Source organism: Kogia breviceps, chromosome 1, assembly GCF_026419965.1.
Source record: "Kogia breviceps isolate mKogBre1 chromosome 1, mKogBre1 haplotype 1, whole genome shotgun sequence".
NCBI classification, from domain to species: Eukaryota; Metazoa; Chordata; class Mammalia; order Artiodactyla; family Physeteridae; genus Kogia; species Kogia breviceps.
In genome coordinates this window covers 112,750,818-112,776,911 of record NC_081310.1, presented here as the reverse complement: position 1 = coordinate 112,776,911, position 26,094 = coordinate 112,750,818, and the positions used below count along the sequence as shown (strand labels likewise).

At 37.8% G+C, this 26,094-nt stretch overlaps 1 protein-coding gene across 1 annotated transcript in view; it reads left to right on the top strand.

Annotated features, from left to right (window-relative positions):
* VAV3 (vav guanine nucleotide exchange factor 3) overlaps nucleotides 1-26,094 on the top strand; it is a 412,985-nt gene that overhangs the window by 205,570 nt on the left and 181,321 nt on the right. The window contains exons 7-15 of the mRNA XM_067041064.1: nucleotides 1,079-1,147; nucleotides 3,580-3,683; nucleotides 4,985-5,084; nucleotides 8,879-8,974; nucleotides 12,979-13,047; nucleotides 14,686-14,772; nucleotides 17,717-17,802; nucleotides 19,328-19,460; nucleotides 19,857-19,966. Of these exons, the coding sequence (XP_066897165.1) occupies nucleotides 1,079-1,147; nucleotides 3,580-3,683; nucleotides 4,985-5,084; nucleotides 8,879-8,974; nucleotides 12,979-13,047; nucleotides 14,686-14,772; nucleotides 17,717-17,802; nucleotides 19,328-19,460; nucleotides 19,857-19,966 (854 nt within the window). The remainder of the gene's footprint in view (nucleotides 1-1,078; nucleotides 1,148-3,579; nucleotides 3,684-4,984; nucleotides 5,085-8,878; nucleotides 8,975-12,978; nucleotides 13,048-14,685; nucleotides 14,773-17,716; nucleotides 17,803-19,327; nucleotides 19,461-19,856; nucleotides 19,967-26,094) is intronic.

The following is a 26,094-nucleotide window of genomic DNA, read 5'->3' as shown; positions in this document are numbered from 1 at the left end:
AATGAAAGAAGAGAGGGTAAGGGTACTTGTAGGGCAGTGATTCTGATGATGGCTCGTGGAATGTAAACTGGGTAGGAAGGGAAGTGAGGACATGAGGGATGTGAGATGGTCAGGGGATTGGCAGACCCAGTGGGTTGGAGAAGTCCTTGGAGGAATGAGCTGTAAAGGTAGGAGGATAGAGGTCAGAGACTTGCTTGTTTCAACTTAATTCTATGGATCATATGCAGTTGTTGGTAATGACAGGGTCTTGGGCTATGACCACAAGAGGACCTGAGCTACGATGGGGCACAGACTACTGGAGTTCAAGGAACTGAGAGGCCAGGCTATTGGAAGGACCATCTGCACAGATACTGATACGACCAAAAATGAAGATGGGAGTAGTAATGGACAGAGATATGGTAGGCCAGGAACTAAAATTCTCAAAGAATGAAGGAGAATGATCCATAAATTATATATGCAAATTATTGATCTCAGGGATCTAGAATCCTTACAGAGCATTTGAGGGTTTTTTTTTGTTTTTTTTTTTTTTTTTTCGGTACGCGGGCCTCTCACTGTCGTGGCCTCTCCCGTTGTGCCGTTGCGGAGCACAGGCTCCGGACGCACAGGCCTAGCGGCCATGGCTCACGGGCTTAGTTGCTCCGCGGCATGTGGGATCTTCCCGGACCAGGGCACGAACCCGCGTCCCCTGCATCGGCAGGCGGATTCTCAACCACTGCGCCGCCAGGGAAGCCCTTCACAGAGCATTTGAGGGATGTTTTGAATTAGTCCTCAAATATATCTCCAGAAGGTTGCCATTTTTTGCCAGTTCGGCCACTGGTGTTCTCTCTTTTTTTTCTTACTTTCAGAAGGATTTATAGCCCAAATCTTTTACTTTATATTTTAAATGTATTGTAGTTATGTCTTTATATCTCTGTTCAAATATAGAATCTTTATGGTAGAGAAAATAGTTTCTGCTTTTTTCTTGGTATTCATAATACTGATTAACTTTCAGTAGTATTTATTGCTCATTGATGAGAAACTATTATATAGATTAGGATAAGTTGTGCTTAATTATTACCCCTCTCTTCTCTCCTGGTAGTATTTCATGGCACCATTAAAAAGATTTCTGACAGCAGCTGAATTCGATTCAGTATTCATCAACATTCCTGTAAGTAAAATTATGCTAGCTAAAATTGTGGTACACTTCTATAAAATCCTCATTTTCTTATTGGGTCCCTATTTGAACATTCTATTGTATTTTTAAAGAATTTTAACCCAATTTTCTGCCTCCTGAGTTCTTATAGTCTTATTTTCTAGAAATAACTAGTACGTCATATTGTCAACCAAAAGTCAGTCAGAATGTATGCTGAACGCAAAAGGATAAGAATAGGGATAAGGTTGTATTATACTTAACTGCTTTTCACAGCAAGGTAGTCTCAGTTAATCCCTGGTGATACGGTCTCTTTCTCTTGTGGGAATCCCCTTCTGCCCCACTCCCTGCTCTATTGTTCTTCCAGCCCCCCAACCCCATCTTACAGACACTGTCCTGGCTCCATCTGTCTCCTCCACTTCCCTCCATTCCTACACTTCCATGGCCTCTGCTTTTTGGTGTTTTCTGCTTCTGGTTGCATCAGCCTAAACTCCCATTTCTGAAGTACACTGCTTCTTTATGATATAACAGTCTTTTATTTTTAAAATACATTTATTTATTTATTTATTTATTTTTGGCTGTGTTGGGTTTCTGTTGCTGCGTGGGCCTTCTCTAGTTGCGTCGAACGGGGGCTACTCTTTGTTGCGGTGTCCAGGCTTCTCATTGCGGTGGCTTCTCTTGTTGCGGAGCACAGGCTCTAGGCGCACGGGCTTCAGTACTTGTGGCACATGGGCTCAGTAGTTGTGGCTTGCAGGCTCTAGAGTGGAAGCTCAGGAGTTCTGGCACATGGGCTTAGTTGCTCCGTGGCATGTGGGATCTTCCTGGACCAGGGCTTGAACCTGTGTCCCCTGCATTGACAGGCAGATTCTTAACCACTGCGCCACCAGGGAAGCCCGATAAAACAGTCTATTTTAATGGTAAAATGTGAGGAGCTTTTCTTCACATTTATATAGCATTTCAAATTTCAGGGTACTTTATTATCTGACAGTCCTAAAAGGATATTTACCCAAAAGCATAGAGGCAAGCCAAATGCAATACCATGTAAGGTCTTGCTAGGCAAGATTCAAGTTCTTAGACCTCTAGAACTGGCCTCAGTTTTTTTTTTTTCCTTTAATATTTATTTATTTAATTAATTTATTTATTTTGGCTGTGCTGGTTCTTCGTTGCGGCACACGGGACCTTTGTTGCGGCATGCGGACTTCTAATTGCAGCATGCATGCGGGCTCTAGTTCCCTGAGCAGGGGTCACACCTGGGCCCCCTGCATTTGGAATGCGGAGTCTTACCCACTAGACCACCAGGGTAGTCCCACGGTTTTAATTTGTAGTTCTTATATACAGTATATAAGCTTTTATGTACCGGCTTGCTTGTATCACCTGTAAAGTCTCTAGTATTTTGGTTCCTTTATGTTTAGTGTTGCTTTGCACCAGTTTAGCTATGGCATGTTGTCCTTGTTCCTGATTTTGGCCAAATGAAGACATTCTTATTGATTTGTAACATAGAAGGAAGAAAAAGATCCCAATATCAAATGAATATTTAGCATAAAACAAACCACACATTTTAGGAAGATGAGGATCTTGAACCACCTAAATATGCTCACTGTAACTTAGGACCCATTTGACAGTCCTTATTCTAATAGCTTTTCCATGCCCCTCAAAAAAGTGACAGGGCCAACATATTCATGTTTCACTTAACACCTCCTAAGGAAGGGCATGCCCTGCATCAATGTGTGCTCCAAGGTACACGGGAAGAGATCCTGGGAGAATTGGCACCTTGATTCGGATCCCCTCATTTCCTGGCTGTGACATGTATTTTACTGTCTGACCAAAAATTACTTGCTTATCAGGAAAAATGTGAAATTCTGACTTTTGAGTTGCCCTAGTAAACTGCCTACTACAATTTATTTGCTGCTTATTTATGACATTAGTTGGCTGGTTTCAAGTAATTTAGTCTGATTATTGTTAGCTTAGCTCCAGGACACCACTAATTGACCAAAGTACAAATCTACATTTTCATGTCTCGAGGACACGAATCATTACTTTATCCTGTCAGTAAAACATTAAGCACTTGGATAGTTTTATTTAAAAATTTAGAGTGATTAGAAGATGAAACCGAACTGTACATATTTTTATACAAGGAATAAATTACCCTTTAATAACTAGAGAGAGGAGTTCTTTTTCCACAGGACACTGACATTTCAAGTCAGATCTGAAATTGCTATTTTCCATGAACATGGCCTTTCTCCCCCTCTCTCCCTCCCCTCCCCTTCTCCTTCTCTCTTTTCTCTTCTTTCCCCTCCTTTTTCTCCTCTTTACTGATGGTAGCAGGTTTATATATTGAGGGCATTCAGCATATCCTTGAATGGCAAGTCTGGCAGCAATAGGGATGCTGGGCTCCAGGTGACTTTTGGTTCTGATTCCTAATTTGCTTTGCCACTGTTTTCTTTTCTAAGGAACTTGTAAAAGTTCATCGGAACCTAATGCAAGAGATTCATGATTCTGTTGTAAATAAAAACGACCAGAACTTGTATCAAGTTTTCATTAACTACAAGGAAAGGTAACTTTTGGATTTAAAATTTTGTGGCTATTAGTTTGTAATTATAGTGAGGGTTAGTATTAAAATTGCTCATAAGTAGCTATTACTATGGTTCATTAAGATAATCTCTGGGCAGTAATTAGAACATGGGACAGTTAATTTCTGGGTGGTGGTTGACCTCTATATGTGTATCAGGGGGGAAAAAAAAGAAAAAGAAAAGAAGAAGGGTTCAGACTTTTGCATTGAAAACCAGAAGGTGCATGTTCTGTCACTCTTGGGTCCTGTAGACTTCACGAAGTCATTTTAACTCTCTGAGCCTCCTTTTTTCCATCTGTAGATGTTAGGGGTAGATTAGCGGTACGTAGTGCTTTTTCCAACTTTAATACCTTATAATTCTGTATTTTGGAGTATTACATTCACAGCCAAAGTCAGTTTCCCTTTCTGAATTTGAAAAAAATCTTCTGAATAATTCACATGAATTAGAAGTACCAAGGAATTTTGCTTAAAATATAGTGCTCTCTTTTAAAATCAAGCACTATAGTTCCTAGTACTAAGAAGTGGCTAATTAATTGCTTACATCAACATTAGATAAATATTAATGTAGTAGTTTTTTTTTCCCAGTAGAGGGCTAAAAGCAACAATAAATTAACCGGGCTCTTTGCAAAAATCGGTATTACCCCAGAGATACCCTTCCTGAAGCAGGCTCAGACCCCATGCAATATGAGTTATCTCCCAGCCAGCACAGCTCAGCCCTCTCATTCCCACTTTTCAGATAATGTATTTTTAATTAAAAAGGGGGAGGGAGTAGGGGGTTTATTAATGAGTAGAGTTGTAAGTAGTGATTACAGTGAAACAGTAGTAGAAAATAAAACTGTTCCTGAGTGAGCGTGAACAGTGTAAAAGTTGATATCTAATAGAAACTTGAACAGAAGTTTTAAATTTTGTTTTTGATTATTATATGCACTCAAACAATATTAACAGTCATTAAGCCAGTTTATAAAATCTACCTGCTATAAAAACATGCATGGAATCAATCCCATTCAAATTTGGAAATTAAAAATAGTCATTTTTAATACCGTAAATATGAGTGACTTTCATTCTATAACTGTATGTGTGGTGTGTCTTAAAAAGAAACAAGAAAGCTGAGGTTCAGAGAAATTATGAGTAATCTGCCCAGGGTTACCTGGAAAGCAAGAGGTGCAGGACGAGTGAGATTTGCTTTGGCTATGCCTAACTGTGGTTTTAAATAGGTGAATTTCCTCTTCCATGTTATTCTTGCCTTTTTGTCCTCAGATTTTTTCCTCTCTCTCTTTTCCTTTCAGGCTGGTTATTTATGGGCAGTACTGCAGTGGAGTGGAGTTGGCCATCTCTAGTTTAGACTACATTTCTAAGACAAAAGAAGATGTCAAACTGAAATTAGAGGTGCCTGTTTATTTTGTGTGTGTATATGACAGAGTAAAATAAACTGAAAACAACATATTCTTTTCATGATCTATGCAACGGCAAATTTCCATGAATTTTAAGTGTAATTTCATAAAATATTTTAATATATAGCTCTATAAAATAATAATGTGGAAGTAATAATAACAGTAGTAAGATAGAAGATTTATGGCTTTTTTACATGTATTATCTCATTAGATCCTCATGACTTTGTGAGATACATACAATTAATTTTTTTATCTTATGGATAAGAAAGCCAGTGTTCAGAGAGATCATGAGTAATTTGCCCAGGGTAGTAAAAGGTACAGGATGAGTAAGATGTATGTGAGATAATATGTATGTAGATGTAAACTGTTTACTAAAAATTTAAGATATTGGGACTTCCCTGGAGGTCCAGTGGTAAGACTCTACGCTTCCAATGTAGGGGGTGTGGGTTCGATCCCTGGCCAGGGAAATAAGATCCCACATGCTGCATGGCACGGCCAAAAGATATTTAGGGGAAAACGTATAAAAAGAGCATGGATATTGCCCATAAGAAGGCAAGACAGGCACACATATGATGAGATTAAGTAGTATGTGATAAGCACTCTTTGACAGGGCTCCATGAGTAAGACTGAGTGATCAGTATAGTTAGACTGCAGAAGATTTATCTGAAGAGGGAGCATTTGAGTTAGGTCACTGAAGAATGAGGTGACTCTTGATAGATGAGAGTCCATGTAGGGCATTCTGGAGGAATTGGTATGTCTTGACTAGAAGGATCAGGAAAGTTTGAGAAATGGCAAGTAGGTTAGTATGAATAGAGCACATGGTAACAATGGAAAATAAGTCTGGAAACTGTGTTAGGTCTTTTTTTTCTGGTACATCTCCCGCCCCCCCCCACCAACAAGAAGAGTTTGCACTTTCAAGAAAACTTTTTAAAAATGATAATTTATATGTTATATGAATTGTCATCTCAAATATATTATCCATATGTATGGATCTTCTTAAATTTCAGGTAGAGATGTATAGTCAACTCTTCTGTGTGTGGCTTGGTTGGCTCTCTCATATCCTCTTTGCTGCTCTCATATCCTCCTTGCTGCTCTTTGTTAGGTTTAGCAGTGAGGTCAGGTGATGAACAGAGAAGAAGAAGTAGATGATTTGCAAATCAGAACCCCTTCACTGTTTAGCATATCTGGTCTGATTTAATAAAATAATTCCCACAAAGGGGAGTTATTGGTGAGAAAATTTGCACATCAACAGACTACCAAGTAACTGTACTAATTCTATATCATGGATCCTTCTTTCTTACCTCTCACAATCCCTTGATGATGTGGATCTTATGGCTGGAGATGGTTTGAGTCACCACTAAGTGACATCCTTACAGCCTTGTTAGCCTAAAGGGCCCCTGCTCCTCTTTGGAGAGCAGAGCCTTGTAAGTCTAGAACTATAAGCCACCTTGACTCAAATTAAAACACGATGGTAAGATAAAAGTTAACAACTTACACAACGACTTCCTAATAGAGCTACCATTTAAGCAGCATTTTTTAAAATAAAGATATAATTCTGGTTCAAGAGAGGAGTCAGAAAGTGGTCAATCAAACCTGCATTATATTCTCAGCATTATTTGCATATTACTCTCTCTTCTTTCAGACTCACTGTCAAAATCCTGCCCAGTGAGCATACTCTAGAACTCAAGAGAGATAGTTTCTGTAGTCACTGTAAGTCTTAGGGAAAGAGAGAACCTCAGACTGAGTTTGAAAGGCTCAGGGTGAGGTGATGCTCGTTGTGTTAACCATGGGTCTGATTTGGAAATATTTAGCCAGATACTTACTATAAGCCCTCAACAAATAGTCTTTGCTGGAACTGTCTTCTGCAAGTCCCAGCATGATGGAGGGAAAGCTGTCTTATACTTGGTTTCTCTCTGCCTCCTTCATGTCTTCTGTTTTGTGGTTATTTTTATTCTTGATGATTTTTGTCTTTTTTTCACTCCTACTGTAGAACCAAGATAACATGGGGTGAAGGATAACAGAATCTCTTTACCTTGTTCTCTAAGCTGGCTCATCCCTATTACATTTTCTTTTCTTTTCACTTAGAATTGGAGTTGAGGCTAAGAACTTGACTGGATGTTTGGAAGAATCATTTCTACCCTTTATTTGCTTTCAATACTAATAAGCATTTTACACTTCAGTCTCGGCCCCCTAATTGTAGCTAATGCCAGCGCTGTTAGTTTCTTTTCTTCCTGAGCTTATAACTTAGAACTTGAAATAATTTTTTCCCCAACAGTTCTACACTGACTTCCATAACATAACAAAGTAAATTTTAAATGTATAACATTTCTGTTCTTAACACTATGTTAAAATGGCATAACATAAGAAGTGTAAGATACAACCTCAATTTCCAAGGAACTTAAAATGCACCTGGGAAGATGAGACCCATTCATTACAATAATGTTAACAGTTTGACCTCCTATTTGAGATCCTTGATCCAGAACTCGCTACAATCTGTGGAAGCAAGAAATCATTTGAAATAGTTATCTGTCCAGTGAACCCCAGCAATTGACAAGATGTGAGCTAACATGTCAGGATGTGTCACCAGTTCTTGTTTGAAAGCTATAGTCAAGCACTCATTAACTCAATATGGTCATTGGAGCTAATGGTGTTTGTTTCTATAGCTCATGATAATATAATATATCCTTCCATATGCTGGAAAAGCTAAGTGTGGGCAAAAGGGAAACTAAAGAGTATTTTCTTGACTACAACCCCTTCCGTGAACTGGAAAATTCCTTGGTCTTGGTTATGTAATTGTCTGAGGATTTTGGACTTAGGTTGCTCACAAATAAAAATATCTTTATGACACCTTATTGGTTTTTTTGGATGATACCATGAATATCAGAAAAGCAATTTGCTCAAGGTCACACAGACAAGAATTGCCAAACTTGATTTAAATTCAGACTTTGACACTGCAAATTCAAAGTACATTCCTCAAAGTCATAGTTAATGTCAATAGAGTGAACCCGTCAATGCTATTTTTTGATAAACTTGTAAGAAAGGAGATTGTGAGATTAAAAAAATAAAATCTGAGGCTTTGAAAACTTTGAATCCTGTAGTCGGTTTATACTTTAGCAAATTTTGGGAGTCAATCATTCCATTTCATTCATTACAACAAATGTTTAATCAGCAGATACTAGATTCTTAAGAGGTATAAAAGACAATATATTGGGGAAGATATTATACATATACATATACAACAATAATTAAGAGACCCACAAGGCACAGAGAGACAGCACAATTTTGATTGGGACTATTACTAACAGCCTAGAAGTATAGTTCTTCAAGAGGATGATGAATTTTGCTTGGAACTAGTCCAAGCTCATGGCAGTTGGAGAGAACCGAATGAGCCAAGGCATGATGGTGGGGAGGGAACATAGTGGGTTTGATTAGTGGGGCTTGTTCTTGATGCCTGGTCTACAGGCCTGCTTGGGGAGACTGGTGAAAGGTTAAGTGGTAAGTGGGGGGAAGATGCTGGAGGACCACTAGAGAGAATAATTTTCATGTGTAAAATAGTTCTACATATTTATTCTTATTTAGAGTTGAAATGCTACAAGTTTTGTTTGTTTCTTTTGGTTTTTAATTGACGATACTTCCTATTTTTAAGAAAGAAGGATTGTTAAGAGGAAAATAGCAAAATATTTTTTGTATAATAGCAGATTTGCTTATGGCGTTTGCATCTTTTAATGTTTGTATTATGACTCCTTTTGCTAAAACTAAAAAAGTTCAATTTAAAAAAATTTTCTTTAGGAATGTTCTAAAAGAGCAAATAATGGGAAATTTACTCTTCGAGATTTGCTTGTGGTTCCTATGCAGCGCGTTTTAAAGTATCACCTTCTCCTTCAGGTATGTAATTTAAAACTTTTTTTATTTGTTCATTCATTAATTCAACACAGTATTAATGAAGCATCAACTATGCTGCAGCAACTTTATGTTTGGAGCCCTGTCCCCTTACAGTTTTCAATTATGAGGATAGTTAAGTGGGAAATAACAGAACAGCTGGAAATTTTTTCTTCCTTTTAAGCAAAGATAATTCTGTATCTTCACAAAGTCACATTTTGTGTTCTTCAAACAGAACTGGCTCCAAAAAAATTTAAAAACAAGGCAAAACAAATACAAATATCCCTTCAACCAAGACTTCTGTTGTTAGCAGTAATCATTTATTAGAATCTCAGTGTTGCAATACACTTGAATTTTGACAGGTTAATTGTGTTAGAATTTGTGCCTTATAACCATAAACGAAAGAGAATTGTGTCACACTCTGTGTTACTTTCTGCTATACTAAATTATAATAAGACTACATTTATTTTGAAGTGATTCTCGTTATAACCCCAAAGCTTATGGTTTTCACAGTTAGTCTTCTAATGAGGGTGGAGAGTCTTATAAATGTAATTTGATAGCTGTACCAAGAGACTCATTAGTTCTGCTCCAAAGAAATGTCTTACTGTATTATTAATCTATCAGCTTTGCTGATGCTTGTGAAATGTCATTTTTAAAAGATCAACTACCTGTATGTGAAATATAATTCTGAGTTTGCTGTGCTTTATACATCTTGTATATTAAATTTCTTGAACTGTAATTGCAAAATTATTAGTCATTTCTATTTTCTACTGAGAAATCAGAAAAATTCAAACCCTGATGATTCCTTACAAATGCGTTAAAACATTTATGAGACTAAACTCAACGCAACTTAATCAAATTGCATTTTATGAAAAAATAATAAGGAAGACTTAGGCAGTCAGTTTCTGAGACATCATGAAACTAAAAACATGTCCAAAAGAAGATAATAATTTATCTTGTAATTTAGTATAGTCAAATATTGATTGAAGAATTTAAAAGGTACAGTTTTCAAGAAATATCTATTTTCTTCATTACTCAGCCATAAAAAGAAATGAAACTGAGTTATTTGTAGTGAGGTGGATGGACCTAGAGTCTGTCATACAGAGTGAAGTAAGAAAGAGAAAAACAAATACCATATGCTAACACATATATATGGAATCTAAAAAATAAATAGGGGCAAGACAGGAATAAAGACGCAGAGGTAGAGAGTGGACTTGATGACACGGCAAGGGGGAAGGGTAAGCTGGGACGAAGTGAGAGAGTGGCATGGACATATATACACTACCAAATGTAAAATAGATAGCTGTAGGAAGCAGCTGCATTGCACAGGGAGATCAGGTGGGATAGGGAGGGTGGGAGGGAGTCGCAAGAGGGAGGGGATATGGGAATATATGTATACATATAGCTGATTCACTTTGTTATACAGCAGAAACTAACACAACATTGTAAAGCAATTATACTCCAATAAAGATGTTTAAAAAAAAGATTTTAAGCAGACTTATAAAAGTATAAGATATGACCTTACCTTTTGGAAAATCAGTGAACTTTTTCTGCTCATTTCTCTTGGGTTGTTTGATATTTTAAATTTCAAAAGTATATTTAGTTCCATGATGATTTTTTAAAATAGGAAAAGCTTTATCTGGTATACCACACTTAAATAAAAATTCTAGAAATGTTTTTCCATTTCAAAATAGTGTAGAGTAGAATTAATTTGTCTACTGTTTAGAAATGTGTTAAATAAATGTGGTATGAATTTGAATATTTTCTACTTACTACTGTATTTTAGTGGGTAAATCATTTTTGAAATGCCTTATGATTTGAAATCACAGATTTATAAAATTAAAATATTTTATAGTGGGGGGTTTGAAACTTTGAGAATACTGTTATTATTTAATAGAGGAAAAGTAAAAAAAGAAAAGAGTATCACTCTGACAAGTTTATTATACTTAACAGATTTGATATCTGTAGGTTCTGTTTACAACTAGAAACACTACTGGTACTGAATTCAGCAAAGATTTTTTTAAAAATTTATTTTGGGCTACATTGGGTCTTGTTACACGTGGGCTTTCTCTAGTTGCAGCTAGTGGGGGCTACTCTTCATTGCAGTGCGCAGGCTTCTCGTTGCAGTGGCTTCTCTTGTTGGGGAGCATGGGCTCTAGGCGCTGACTTCGGTAGTTGTGGCACTCGGGCTCTAGAGCGCAGGCTCAGTAGTTGTGGCTCACGGGCTTAGTTGCTCCGCGGCATGTGGGATCTTCCTGGACCAGGGCTAAAACCTGTGTCCCCTGCATTGGCAGGTGGATTCTTAACCACTGCGCCACCAGGGAAGCCCCTCAGCAAAGATTTTTGAATGGATCCCATGAGCTGCATACAGTGTGAGTCTCTCAGCAGTGTGAAGCAGCCCCCCTCACACTAATAAAGTTCACTGTTTTATTGGGGAAAATGAAATGTAATCTGCCAAGTACAATACGATGTGATAAGTATGCAGAAGGTACAGAGGTGGTACAAATAAAGACTTAGTTAATTATGGCTTGAGAAGAGGCCTCTGTCATAGAAAGCTTCACAGAGGAGTGTTTCTTGAGTTGAGCTTTGAAGGAAGAATGACAGTTTGTCAGGTGGATCAGAGAGCAAGGGCTTTCTAGGAGAGAAAACATCATGCCTAATGGGATCAGATATTAGAATGTATTTTGAGAATTGCAATTAACTCAGTAGAATTAGGGCATAGATTGTTTGAGAGGAAGTGGAGAGAGAAGTTGGGAGAGGTTTGCAGAATTCAGATCATGAAGCATCTACGAGGTATGTGTGACAACCTGAAGCTTTTGTGAGCCTCCCTGAAGTCTAAGTAACAGGATCTGATTTACATTTAGAGATTTAACTCTGATATCAATCGAGGGACTAGACTGTAGCAAGGAAAGACTGCAAGTCAGGAGATGAATCAGAAGCCTATTACAGTCACCCATTTGAAAGAGAGCAGGGACTTGAACCGAGGTAGTGCCAGTGGAGGAGGTTTCAAGGGGAAGGGTCAAAGTTAACACAGAGAGAACATAGTGAGAGAGAGGGAGGAGTCAGGGGCACCTTTGAGGTTTTGGCTTAAGTGATGGAGGTGCCGTCATTCAGTAAAACATAAACAGGAACAAGAGTAGGGGTGCGGGTGAAGGTGCATGAAGTTTGGACATGCTGGATTTCAGGGGCTTACGAGAAGCCCAGGTAGAACGATTTAATAGGACATATGAGTCTGGGACTCAGGCATGAATTCTGGGTTGAGCACATTCATTTGAGGGTGGCTGTCACATTAGGTGATACGCGATGTTATGGCAATGGTTGTGATAGAATTCACAGAGTATGTAACGTAAGGATAACAGAAGACTAAGGTGAAAATCTAGGGAGTAATAGCTCATTTCTAAGGTCAAAGAAAGAAGAAGGTATGAAAGGCAAATGAATAGGCAACATTTAAGATGAACTAACAAAAACAACAGCAACAAATAGAAGAGACTGATGTCCCTGAGGCCAAAGGAGAGATGGTGTTGTCAGAATCAAAAGCCATAGAGAAGCCAAGTTTGATAACAAGTGAAAAGTATCAGTTCAGGGACTTCCCTGGTGGTCCATTGGGTAAGACTCCACACTTCCAATGCAGGGGGTGCGGGTTCGATCCCTGGTCAGGGAACTAAGATTCCACATGCCACGCGGCAAAGCCAAAAAAGAAAAAAGTATCAGTTCAGTTGTCAAGGAGGGGAATCTTTCTTAACATCTGACAAGAGTGTCAGTGTGATGGTGGGGAATAGAATTCACGTTCAACTTTGAAAGGAAAACCTTTCTGACCGTTGTCTCATGTCCTTTTGATATCTATTTGGTCTTCTTACAGTTTGAAATTTTTGATGAAAACAGAGCCTAGTTAAATCAGATTTATCACATTATGGTGAGAATAATGATACAAATGGTTTATTTGTAAAATGTTTTCTTATGTGTTGGTTTTAATTCGATGAAAGTAGTACTAAAATATATCTTCCAAATAGGAGCTGGTCAAACATACCACTGATCCTATGGAGAAGGCAAATTTGAAACTGGCTCTTGATGCAATGAAGGTTAGACGAATGCATCATAAACTTGTTTGTATTTCTAATTCTTGCCTAAAAACAATAGAATATAAACTGTTAATATATATGTATGATATGCTAATAGATATAAGTATTTGCATCGGTTTGTTTTTGGAGGGGAGAGCTGGATATTTTTAACTGAAATCAATATCCTTGCATGGATTTAATTATTGGACAAAAACATGAAACCAAGAGGTATATTAAAATAATTTTCATTATTTGTGAAAAGATGACAATTTCCATAACTACCAGGAATGATTTAATAGAATGGTTTTGTTTCACATTCTTTTTATGGTTACTAGTAGAAACCTATTGGCTTGTTCAAGCAGCAGTTTAGCTGATGACTTAAGAACACTGGTGTGACTTATTTTTCTCAAGTGAGGATGTCAGCCAGGTTTACCTTTTTGGATGCTGTGCACCAGTACAAGTGATCAGTCTGGGTTTCTATTTCAGGTAAATCTGAAAATCAAGAACTAGAAGTAGATGAAGGCAGGCTTTTTGAACATATTGGGGAATCTATAAAACCCCGATTTCCACGCTGTGCTGGACTTTGACTTTGAAAGAAATAATATTTGTCCCTAGCTTAAGACATACACAAATATTTGTTGTCAAAACAAAATGCCAATATGACTCTGCCCAGAGCAGTGCATAATTACTTCTCTGTGTCCTTGTGCCAGTTTCAGTGTTAGCTCTGTGTTTAGCTGACTTTAGTACCCTGTCAGGAAACAGCCCATCATTATTTATTATTATAAAAAAAAATCATATCAAGTTTCCAATTTTTTAAAGAAATCGTTTATAGATATATCCTATGAAAAGTCGGGCTTTCATTTAGAGCAAAGTTAGGAACTGCTTTTGTCTGAGTTCTGTTCCTGCTGTTGCAGATAAATATAAGAGGGTAGGGAAAAAAGAAAAAGAACCCAGAAAACAGGAAAAATCTGGAGCACATATAATAAAAATAGCTAGTTACAGTATGGAAAGATTAGCTAATGTTTTCTAAAATTTGAGAAAAGACATTTTAAAATAGGTGAAGGCACATGGAGAAACAGGGCCAGCATTGTTTGTGCTCTTTAGTTCATTTTCATGCTCCCTGGTTTCTCTCCTCTCCTTCACTTCCTTTTATTAACTCTTTGAAATTGACCTGGCTTCCCTGACTGAACCCTCTCAGGAACTAAGATGCTAACTGGATGCAAACAACAGCCCTGCTAGATTCGTTGTCTAACTTTTAGTTACTTTTTTCTCCTGGCTAATCCTTCATGATTGCCCTTATTCTAACCTAAGTTCAAGTGTGATTCTCTCAAGGTCAGTGTTTGGAATTTACATGCTCCCGACCTGGTTTCCTTTTTGTTCTGCATGGCAGCATATTTTGTTTGTTTCTGTGTTTGATCCTTACTCTTCTCAGAGGTGTGGTAAATGACAAGGCTTCAGTATTCCCAGCTGTACTCCAGACAGTTTTAAATTGCTTTTGAGATGCAGCTTTGGTTAGGCATTCATTTTATTGTCATTGAAAGTTATAGTGGCAACTTTCTACCATTAATGAAATTAATGATGTGTTTTCTTTCAAACAGTGCTCATCTCTTGTCTAATCTTATCTTGCCTTCTTTTTCCCCCCTTCTCTTTATTCTTTAGGACTTGGCACAGTATGTGAATGAAGTGAAAAGAGATAATGAGACCCTTCGTGAAATTAAACAGTTTCAGCTATCTATAGAAAATTTGGTATGTAATTATCATTCCATCCAGTTTCCCTAACCCATAAATTGGGGGACGTTCTAGCAGTTGTTTTTGAAAAAAAAAAGTTTACCTTCAAGTTTCTGTTGTTCTAGGTTTTTTCCAACTTCTGTTTGGCAGCATCCACAGGAATGAATGTTCAGTGGCACCTGTGATACATCATTGTCCAGGGACTTTCTGCCTTTGCTTGTCCCTGTCACTTAAATCACACTGTGATGTCTCTCCCTGCAGCAGTCCCAATTCTAAACATTGGAGTCCATTTTTTTTTCTTTTCCTTCCCTCGCCCCCATACATAACCATGGTGGAGTCCCATTAATTTATTCATTTTATGTATATTTACTGGGTGACTGCTGTGTGCCAGACGTTTTGCTTGGGGCCGGGGCTGTAACTATGAACAACATGGTCTCATGGTTGAGGAGACAGTAAAAAGAGAGTCTAAAAATGCTCTCTCTATTGAGATGAATGCTGTGAACGGGTTGCTGCAACAGAGGATAGTGAGGGGAGTCCTAGTTTAGATAAGGTGCTCAGAAAAAGTCCTTCTGAGACATTTGTCACCTGAGCCTGAAGGATAGAAGAAGCCAGTGGCATAAAGGTCTGCAGAGAGAAGATTCCCGGCAGAAGCCATAGCAAATGAGATGCCCTGAAATGGGCAAGAGCCAGGGCTGTTCAAGGAGCAGCAAGACAAGAGAGGCTGGAAATTGAGAGTGAAAGGAAGAAGGGTGGGCTCTGAAATGGGGGAGTGGGAGCAGGAGACCTACACACCACAGCCTTGGAGGGCAAGGCACTGAGTTGGGATTTTGTAGTGATTGCAGTAGGAAGCTAGTGAACGGTTCTTACCAGAGGGTTTCACAGCCTGATTTAAGTGTCATGAAAACCCTTTCATCAGGCAGACCACTCAGCAAATCATTGAGGTCGTTTCAAGAGAGATGATGGAGGCCTAGATAAAGCTGTGGGGAGAGAAAACAGACAAATGAATGGATTTAAGATGTTTTTCTTGGTAGAGCAATTTTATTGCTTCTCTCTCTGGCACATCTTTGGTCTGTCTTTCTTTCCACACATACAGCTACTTCCCCTTTTCAGGACCTCATCTGCCACCTTTCCAATCACAGTAGCCTCTGGTTACCTCTTCACATAGTTGCATTTATAGTTCTGCCTTTGATTATAATATTGTCAAAGCCTGGAATATCTTTTTTCATTATTTCCTATCAAATTTCTTCAAGGTCCAATTTAAAAAAAAATTCTTTCCCTAATCTGAAAGAATCCCTAATTCTTTCTCTTTGTAATTCCATAGCACATTGCCTGGACAGCTGTTTTTTTTTTATTGTGGTAAAATATATATAAAACATTAAATTTGCCATTTTAAAGTGTACAGTTTTGTGATGTTAGATACATTCATATTGTTGTGCAGCCGTCACCACCATCCATCTCCAGAACTCTTTTCATCTTGCAAGACTGAAGCTCTCCACCTATTAAACACTAGCTCTTCATTCCCCCTTCCTCCCAGCCCCTGGCACCCACCATTCTACTTTCTGTCTTTATGAATTATTGGATATCAATACTTATCACATTTTTGTTTGCAAATATTTTCTACCATTCTGTGGGTTGCCTTTTCACTCTGTTAATATTGTTATTTGTGCAAAATTTTAAATTTTGATGAAGTCCACCTCATCGATCTTTTCTTTTGTTGCCTGTGCTTTTGGTGTCCTATCTAAAAAATCATTACTAAATCCAATGTCATAAACCTTTTCCCCTATGTTTTCATCTAAAAGTTTTGTATTTTTAACTCTTTGATCCATTTTGAGTTAAGTTTTGGAAACAGTATAAAGTAAGGGCCCAACTTCATTCTTCTGCCTGTGCATATCCAGTTTCCCCAGCACCATTTGTTGAAAAGTGTCTCCTATCCCCCACTGAATTGGTCTTGGCACTCTTGTCAAAAATCATTTGACCATATATGTGAAGGCTTATTTCTGGATGTTCTGTTGTATTACATTGGTTTAGAAATCTGTGTTTATGCCAGTGCTACACTGTTTGGATTACCATAGTTTTGTAATAAGTTTTGAAATCAGGAAGTGTGAGATCCTAGCTTTGTTCTTGTTTATGATCGTTTTAGCTATTAAGGGTCCCTTGCGATTCCGTATGGGTTTTAGGATGGAGTTTTCTGTTTCTGCAAAAAATACAGATAGGAAACATTTATTTTTATACTTTCTTGTAGTACAGTTAATTAATTACATATTTCTTTTTTATTAGAATGTAATCTCATAGATGTTAGTGATATTTTCAGTCAATTCTTTTTCCTTTAGCACCTTGTAGAGTAGGTGTTCATAAATACTTAAAACTTTTTGTTTTCTGCCTCTGGGGAAATGGCTCATTATTTTTAATCATCAAGTCAGAAATTTTCATTCTTAAGATCTTAGCTCAGGGAAGCCATCCTTGACTCCCTAGACCAGATTAGGTCCCCCAGATATGCATGCTTCCTCTGCTCTTCCATCATGGCAATCACATGTTTGTAATTATATTCTTCTGTGAATATTTGTTCCCCCACTGAGCAGTATGTTTCATGAGGGCAGGGTCTATGTCATTTTGTTCTGTACCTAGTGGCTAGCACACAGTGGATGCTCAGTAAATATTAGTTGTTGTAACTTCCTTGTGATTTGCATTTTTCCAATTAATTCTCTGTTTTGGTAGCTAACTTCTCCATTAGAGTTGTAAGTAAAATCAGTTAATGTCTTCAGTATGCCCCCTGGGATGACCAAGGACAGGCTATTTTTGAAAGTGTATCATACAGACCTGAGCTTTTTAGAATAAGTGTGTTAAAAGGTAAAATGATAAAAGTTGTTATAAGATAGTTGTGCCTAGCAAATGTCCTCACTAATGTTAATTTCTGTTTTTATGTGATTATGAAAAACTGAGACATGCACATTTTATATTTTAGAACCAACCAGTTCTGCTTTTTGGACGACCTCAGGGAGATGGTGAAATTCGAATAACCACTCTAGACAAGCATACAAAACAAGAAAGGTGAGAAGGATCAGTACTTATTTTCAAAATAAGTTATTAGGATCAGGAGATTGTGAAAATCTTAAAATCAGTTCCTCCAGGACAAAGGAGTGAAATAAAGGAATAAAAACAAGGGGTCAGATCGATCTGTGGTTTTTAAATTTCTCATATAGATATGTTAGGTATTCCCCTCTTTGTTCTGGTATCTGTTGATTTGCGTAAGTTTGAGTTCTTAAGAAGGAATAGACAAATATAGAATGTCAGAGTAAAAAAAAGTACTCATTAAAATGAGAGTAGCAATAAAGCAATAATAGACAACTACTATAAAAACACAATTGTTTAATTTAATTTTATTTTTTGGTATGCATTTTAAAAGAACTAAAAACAATACAACATGTCCTAAGCAGGAAGTCCAAGTGAGGGCCATTTATTGAGATTTTCTCAAGGGAAATTTGTAGGTGCAGTCCTTAAAGATTAGTTGAGCTAATTATGCGGTAGTTTAACTGATTTATTTAGTTGAAATGGCCATTTTCTGGAAACTTTGGAAACTAGAAAGTCATCCAGTAGGGGGCAGCATCACTCTTGCTTCCACCTTGATACCCAGGCTCTAAAGGTAGCTCCCCGGAGACACACATCCTTTTAACCTCTCCCGGAAAATAGGCTTTGAAAGTGATGCAAGTAATAGAGCTACGTGAATGTCTCATTATTATTGTTTAAAAAAAAATGTATGCTGTTAATCACTGAGAGTTTTCAAAAAGATACAAATATTGGTCTTGGATGATAGGATTATAAGGTCTGTTTTTTCCCCCAGTTACATTGCTTTTAGTAAGATAGAAGAGAAATATCAACATGTAAATTTAACCGTAATTTCTCTAGCTTACACTTGGGTCATGTACCACTCAATTTGTGTTTTAGGTTGTCCATTAAGTCACGAGGAGCAACATACAGGGTAAAAGCGCAGGTTCCACAAGTAGACCCAAGAGTGAATCCTGCTGTGCACCCACTGGCAGTGTAACCCTGAGAAAATTATCTAACTTCTCTGAGCCTCAGCTTCCTCCCCAGTAAAATGAAGATGCTAATAATATGTACCTCAGGAGATGGTCCTGGGGATTTAAATTGAGTCATCTTTGTGGAAGGGGTGAATGCTTCTCAAGACAGTCTGGCTGACTCCTAGTAACATCAGTAGAAGTTAACCGCTGTTGTTGTCATTAATATTATTCCATAAATGTTTGGCTTTTAAACTGGAAGAAAGAAAGTACTAGCTCACGAACAACACTTTATGGCTTAATTGTTCCTGACAGTAACTCTGCAGTGTGCATATTGTTCTCATTATAATTTTGCCTATTTTTTAACTGTGGAAACTGAGGCACAGCAGGGTGATTCATTTAGTAAAGGGCAGTGCCAGGACACACAGTTCATTCTTTCAATGTGCACACTGCCTTTGTCTTTAACTCACAGGATAAATTAAATTTTACCTGGGAAGAATTAACACACATGCTTCCAAACCGTTTAAATAAATCTCTCTCTCTCTTTCTCTCTCTCTCAGGCATATCTTCTTATTTGATTTGGCAGTGATTGTATGTAAAAGGAAAGGTGATAACTATGAAATGAAAGAAATAATAGATCTTCAGCAGTACAAAATAGCCAACAATCCTACAACTGATAAAGAAAATAAAAAGGTAAATTCTTGGAAATGAATAACTGTAATTTACTCATAACTTTAACTAGTCAAGGAAAGTATGCTAATACATTAATGTGAGAGGCCACTTATCCATGCAGGTGTTTTTGTTTCTAGAGATTAATTAGAAGCAAGCCTCTGTGAGAAATAATTGGATAGTGCCACAGTTGATAATGATCATCTCTAATGCCCGAATGATCAAGGCAGCAAAATGCACTTGGCATAGCAATTGTTCTAGATATGAAGTTGACTACAGTAATCTTGATTGTTCACAGTTTGTCTGATGATAATGTTATGGGTGGTTTGTGGATGATTATGGAGGTGTGTTAGTGAATTTGGAAACATAATGTTATTAATGAATGATACCTATTAACCTGAGGAATATTAATTTTAACAGTGGTCTTATGGCTTCTACCTCATCCATATCCAAGGACAAAATGGGTTAGAATTTTATTGCAAAACAAAAGATTTAAAGAAAAAGTGGCTGGAACAGTTTGAAATGGCTTTGTGAGTATTTCTACTTTTAAAAGTGCTTTTTACTACTGCATAAGTTTCTTATGAACAGTGAAATACCAATAATCATACTCTAATGTTTGTGGCATGTGTACAGAGGCTGTGAAAACACTGCTCTGAGCATGAGTGATATGCTACGAGGCTGTCAGCTTGATAACTTTGGTCTCCTGGGAGAGATGTTTTGGTGAATTTCTTCAAGAAAAAGAAAGAGGGAGCTCTAACCTTCTGTTTGACTTTCTTCTCATGGGCATATTTTAATTCTTTAGCTTTTAGCAGCCCTCGAAAATATTAATTATTCTAATGATAAACTTTTAACGTAATTGCCATGTTTTGTATATATCTTTAAATTAAGTAGAAATACTCCCAAACACATACACACACGTACATACTACACGCAAATATCTTATTTTTAATAGATTGATTTGTTCCTTCTGTTTGTTTTTAACTCATTTATTGTTTGAATTCTGGGTAAATTGCTTGATGTATTCAATGAATGCTTTCAGGGCTTGACTTCTCTCAGTGTTTTTTCCTTTTATTAAAGTGGAAACTCAACAAAGAGGTGGGAAATAAATCAGACATGTTTAAAAAGGAATGCATACAGAGATGTGATTACACAAGGACGTGTCATTATAGGAGTTTCTTTTCAGTTTTGAGGTTCATGGGTTAAAAAGCGTATAATGACCCTTGTTATGGAAACATATAGGTCACCTTGAAATTGAAACTGTTAGCAAAAGGTTAAATTAAGAAAAAACACTTCTGTGATTTGCTTCATTTATATTCAAGCATTATTTACCTTTTGCAGACAAATTCTATCGGATTTTTTGTTTGCTTTCTCCTTTGCTGTTTTTGGAAATGCTCATGTTAATATAAAATGGAAATAGGATTAGAATATTTTATTGTAGTTCTGAGGGGAGAAAAATAGAGATTTTCCTTAGATTATTTTCTCTAACATTTTGAGACATAAGATTGTGCAGCTAAAATAGTTTTAAGCTTATAGACAATTCTGGGTTCAGCAATAACCCCTGCCATGGACTGGCTGCATAGTCTTAGCCAATTTGTTTAACCTCTCAGAGCCTCAGTGTCCTCCTCTAAAATAGGGATAATGATATTTTGAATTCCAGATATATGTGTCAAGCAGAATGATGGCCAGATAGTACAACAGTGATGATATAGTATTGACTTGTAAGAGGTATCTGTTGTTATCACTATTATTAATACTGTTTTGTATTTAGGATCCTAATATACCTATAGGGACTTATAAAGTCAGAGGACATCTTCCAGTATACTATTGTAGTTTTTAAAATTTATTGTTATTGATTATAATAATTAAAAGACCTTAGTAGTTGTATGCATCAATAAAATGGCTATTCTACAGGGACCTTTTTGGTTTGGGTCACAAGTGATGAAGTTGGTGACCTCTGCCCAGTCTCTGATGAATTGTGGGCTACATCATAAACCTGGTGTGCTGTTTTAGTGAGGTTTCAAGTGATAGGCAATATTTGGACTTGAGCAGTTGGGATTGGAGTGACAGGATGCTGGGGTTGCTGATAATATGCAAAGGCAGAGCTGATCTCGCACCTTTGCTCTTGTGGGAAGGATGCTAGGTTGGTATTTTCTTATGATCCTTACATGAGTGAAGGAATTTCTGCAGAGGAGGGAAGTTAAAATTGTTGTCCAGAGTAGGCGGGCTCCTTGGACTGTATTGATAGGTGCATCACTTAATATTTTGTTCACTTGCCATAAATCAAACAGCTAAACTCTGGATGCAAGAGACTCAACAAAATGGATGCTCATCTCTCTTTTTCATGGAAAGAAATCTGGGGTAGGTAGACAAGGGGTGGGTTGGGCTCTCTGGGGTATTGCCAGGAACCCAGGCGCAGATCTTCCTGCTCTGCCATTGTCAGCATGGCTTCTGTCCTCACGGTTGGTCCCATGTTGTCCAAGGTAGCTGCTGGAGCTCTAGCTATATAATCTACATTCTAGGCAGCAGAAGGTGATCCTCATTTTTAAGGATTCTTTGCAGAAATGCTACAAACTTCTGTTACATAATACTGACCAGAACTTAGTCATGTGGCCACATCTGACAGGGGAGCCGAGAAATGCCTTCATTCTGGGCAGGATTATGCTTGGCTACGAATCAAGGTTCTCCTATTATGGAAGAAAGGAGAAATGGGTAGCTGTACGCAACTATCAGTCGCTGCCTTACAGGTATATACGTAAGGGAAGAGTATAGGTAACTTTAAATTGTTCCATCACAGGAAAGATGTCTGTACCACACACAGGGAGACTGGGTGGGGTTCTTCATCTTTGAGCCTTATCCAAGCACCTCAACAATGTAATTAAACCTCCATTAAACTCTGTAGTTTAGAGTTCCATTGACTTGCCCGTGCAGATGGTGAGAGAGCGGAAGTACCTTTTTTTGAGAATTGCTCAAAGTCAAAGTTGAGGGCTTCTTTAAGCAGGGATTATGCCATGTATGTCATGTAAATTAAAATTAGGCAAAATAAAACTAGGATTTTATTCGAGCATCAGACTATCCCATTATTTTATTTCCTCCTTTCTCTTTTGAAGCTTGTTATGCAGGAAAGTCCTGCTTCCAGCTTTGTAAGACAGGTCTTGCTTGTCTTGTGCTCAGGAAAGTAGAATAATCTAAGTAAGTCCTGAAGCTTAAGACTTTGCCTATGGCTCAAATTTTGCTATTTTATCCATTTCCTAAAGTTCAAGTACTCTTAGTCTATAAGTCATGGAGAAAAAGAAAACAGAAATCCTGCAGCATTCATGACAATACATGACAAACAATAAGCCTTGTGTCTCGCCACAGACCAGCTTCTTCCAGTCTCTTTGGCACTAACAGGGGCCCTGTAAGTCCCCCTATAGCATTCTGGAGTGTTGCTTTAAGGACCTTTGAAAAGGAAAGGGAGGCATTGGTGGGAGGGGGGCAGGAAATCAAGGGAGGTGATATTTTAAGACTGATGAAATGCTTGCCAGTTCTATTTACAGAAGATGGCAATTCTGCTGTTTATAGGATGGTTGGATCATTTTTATTTTAAAAAATTTGCAAATCACCTTTAAGGAGTTTAAAATACTGCTCTTAATTTAGACTATTATAAGGGATCATAGAAAAGCATGAATACCAATAAACAGTAAGTATCCGGTAAACTCAAATCTCCCTGGAGGTGACCTAAATCTCAGCCTCTGTCCTTCCCAAGCACACCCCAGTCCCCACTCAGTAGCCCTATTCTCTGACCTTCTTTGGCCATAGCCACTTCCAACATTATCTGCAGTGGACCACATAAACTTGGCAACCCTCTAGAAGAAAGGCTTCACAGAGAGAAAAGCAGCAGTGACCCACTTGGATAGGGGAGGAAGAAGGATATCTTCTTTCCTTTTTTCCCTGTGAAAAGAAGTGGTAGCAGGACTGATTGCTCTTGAGGTTGTTTGAACAGTTTTTGAGCCAAATAATGTGCAAGAGCTATAGTTCTGGGGATCCCACTCTGAAAACTATATTTAGATCTTTAAAAGCCTGATTGATACACATTATTTATTCTTATTTATTTTCAAAAGGACTTTTTGTCACTTTCCCACAATTCCATTTAGTCATCTGGGAAATAGGATGGCAAATGTTATTTTATTAGCTTAGGCTAGTTTTCATAATGATGTTGGAAAGTGTGGATGTGAACATTGCCCATAGCAATGTTCAAAATATTGTTAGGAAGCTATGGAAGTGTTTCCCCCAAATCCCTTAAATCAAGTGTTTTTAATGTTTTCTCCTGTTAGATTTAAATTGATAAACATGTCATAGCCATTTTATAGCTTAGGAAACTAGCAATGGCAGGAGTATTTCAGCACATTTGTACAAGTTCAGTGCTATATCTTTTACAGTAGAGTTCAGGATCTTAGTTCACAGCATTTTGTTTAACCAGGAAGGTGCTAAAATAAGCATCTGGACTCAAATCCTGTTATCTAAAACTGGAATCAGGTTTCCTTTTTATTTTTTTTTCTTTTTTTCACTGACTAGGACCTGGAGGATCAGACACTGTCCTTAAGTTTTCTAGAAATAAGTCACAGTTGGGTAAAATAAAGAAATTGAGTAATAGAATAATAAGATTTTTAAAAGGAAAAGTTAGAGAAGAAAAAGTAGAACAGGGGCAAAAAAGCATTGCGTATGGTAGCAAGTGGCAAGTTTTGAACCAGCCTCTGTAGTATTTATTGAAGGGAACTGAAAGGCCCTTTTGCCTGGAATTTCTTCTGACTGACTTGACCCAATTCTTGAAATTCTAACAATTTATATTTACTCCCTTGAATAAAGAAAGCACCCTTGAAGATGCATATACCATTATTGCCACACTAAGATTTCTTCACTGTGTGCCACTTGCCAGACACAGTGCCACATGGCTTACCTAAGGAAAAATAGCATAGAGACCATTAACGTCTGCTAAAATACGAGCCCAGGATATATATCTGTTAGCTGCTAAGACTAGTGGGAGTGGGGAGAGGAGAAGGAAAAGGGGGTATGAAAATTCTAGAGCTGGAGAGGGGCTCTGGGACCAGGCTGCCTTGTCATGTGGTGGGGCAGCCTCTGAGCTTCGTTTCCTAGGATGAACCCCGAAAAGGAGCACTCTCCAAGTGGGGTGAGGCAGGGGCGGGAATGCAGCCATGAAACTCCACAAATCACGTTTAATCTGAGCCACAGTGTATCTTTCTAATTTATTCCCCATTTACTTCCAGAAGGAATTTGAGGTCACTCACCATAAAAAGCACACATGCCACAGAATTAAAAAGAAAAATTTAAATAATCAGAGGTCAAACAGAACAGTGTTTCAAAGCATTCTCTGCAGACTCAGGCTCTACTAGATAAGAACATTTTCTTGAAATTCGCCTCCTGGAGTTTGAACATGAAAGCAATGAGTATGTTTTTCACATTTTAAATATAAAATTATATTTTATCCAATATAATTTGTTTTAATCTAAAGGTATTGCTCAGAGATTCTGAATACCAGAGGGGTAATTATCAGAGGAAATTGCATTTATTCTCCCAATATTTACTAAGCACTTGCTTTGTTGCCAGACACTATTGGAAGCCCTGGCCATATAGCACTGAGGGAGCTATTGCAATTGAATTTAATTACTGTAGCTTCTAAATATAATAGCGTTCAGTTAAGACATAGTGGATTGTATTTCAAGACTGAACTCTTGATATTTCTATCCAAATGGTCTCTTTCTCCCAATCCCATCTATTCGAGTGTAATTAGATAGAGGGCCAAGATTTGCCTTTTCCCTCCACATGTAATCTGTTTCTCACCAATCTCTGCAGATTAAATCTGACCACTTGCTTGTAATCTTCACCCTCACCTCCCTGGTTTAAGCCTTCCACATCTCTGATTAGTTTCTGCATTCCCTGCCCCCTCCTTACCAGTCCATTCTTCAAGAAGCATCCAGAGTGATCTGCTGTATCCTGACCTACTTAAGACCCTTTGTTGGCTATTTACTGCACTCTGTATAATATCAAAATTCTTACCAGGACCTCAGAAGGCCCTGCATAGTTTTATCCCACCCATCTCTTTAGCCACATCACACACCTGTTTGCTGTAGTTAGATTGAGTGCATTTCAGTTTTTGGAGAATCTGCACAGGCCTCAGGCATTCAACTGTGAGGTTTCCTTACCAGGATGGTCTTTCCTCTTGCTCCTTGGGTAGCTGGTTCTTTATCCTGCTGATCTTGACTTTAAATATCACTTTGTGAGAGAGATCTCTCTGGACCACTATGCTAAATGAGTAACCTCACTTCCCTAGTATTCTCTCACAATTGTAATTATATGGCCAGACAAAAATTATCCAAGTTTAGTGTTTATAGCCTTCCCAAGACCTGACAATCCCCTCCTTGTTAAAGATAATCAATTACTTGCCTACTTTAATTTACCTGTCTTTTCTCCTCCCAAAGAGTAAGGATTCTTTATTGCTTATTAGGAGAGAAGCTAAATTGAACTATTGAATACATAGATAATGTTGGGAGAAGGGAAAAAGAAAGCTTCATGGGTCTGGGAATGCAAAGAAAGTTTTGGATTTTGGTATGAGTGAGGCTCTGGAATAGCTATGGGGTCTGAGGGATTTGGAAAGGGGAAA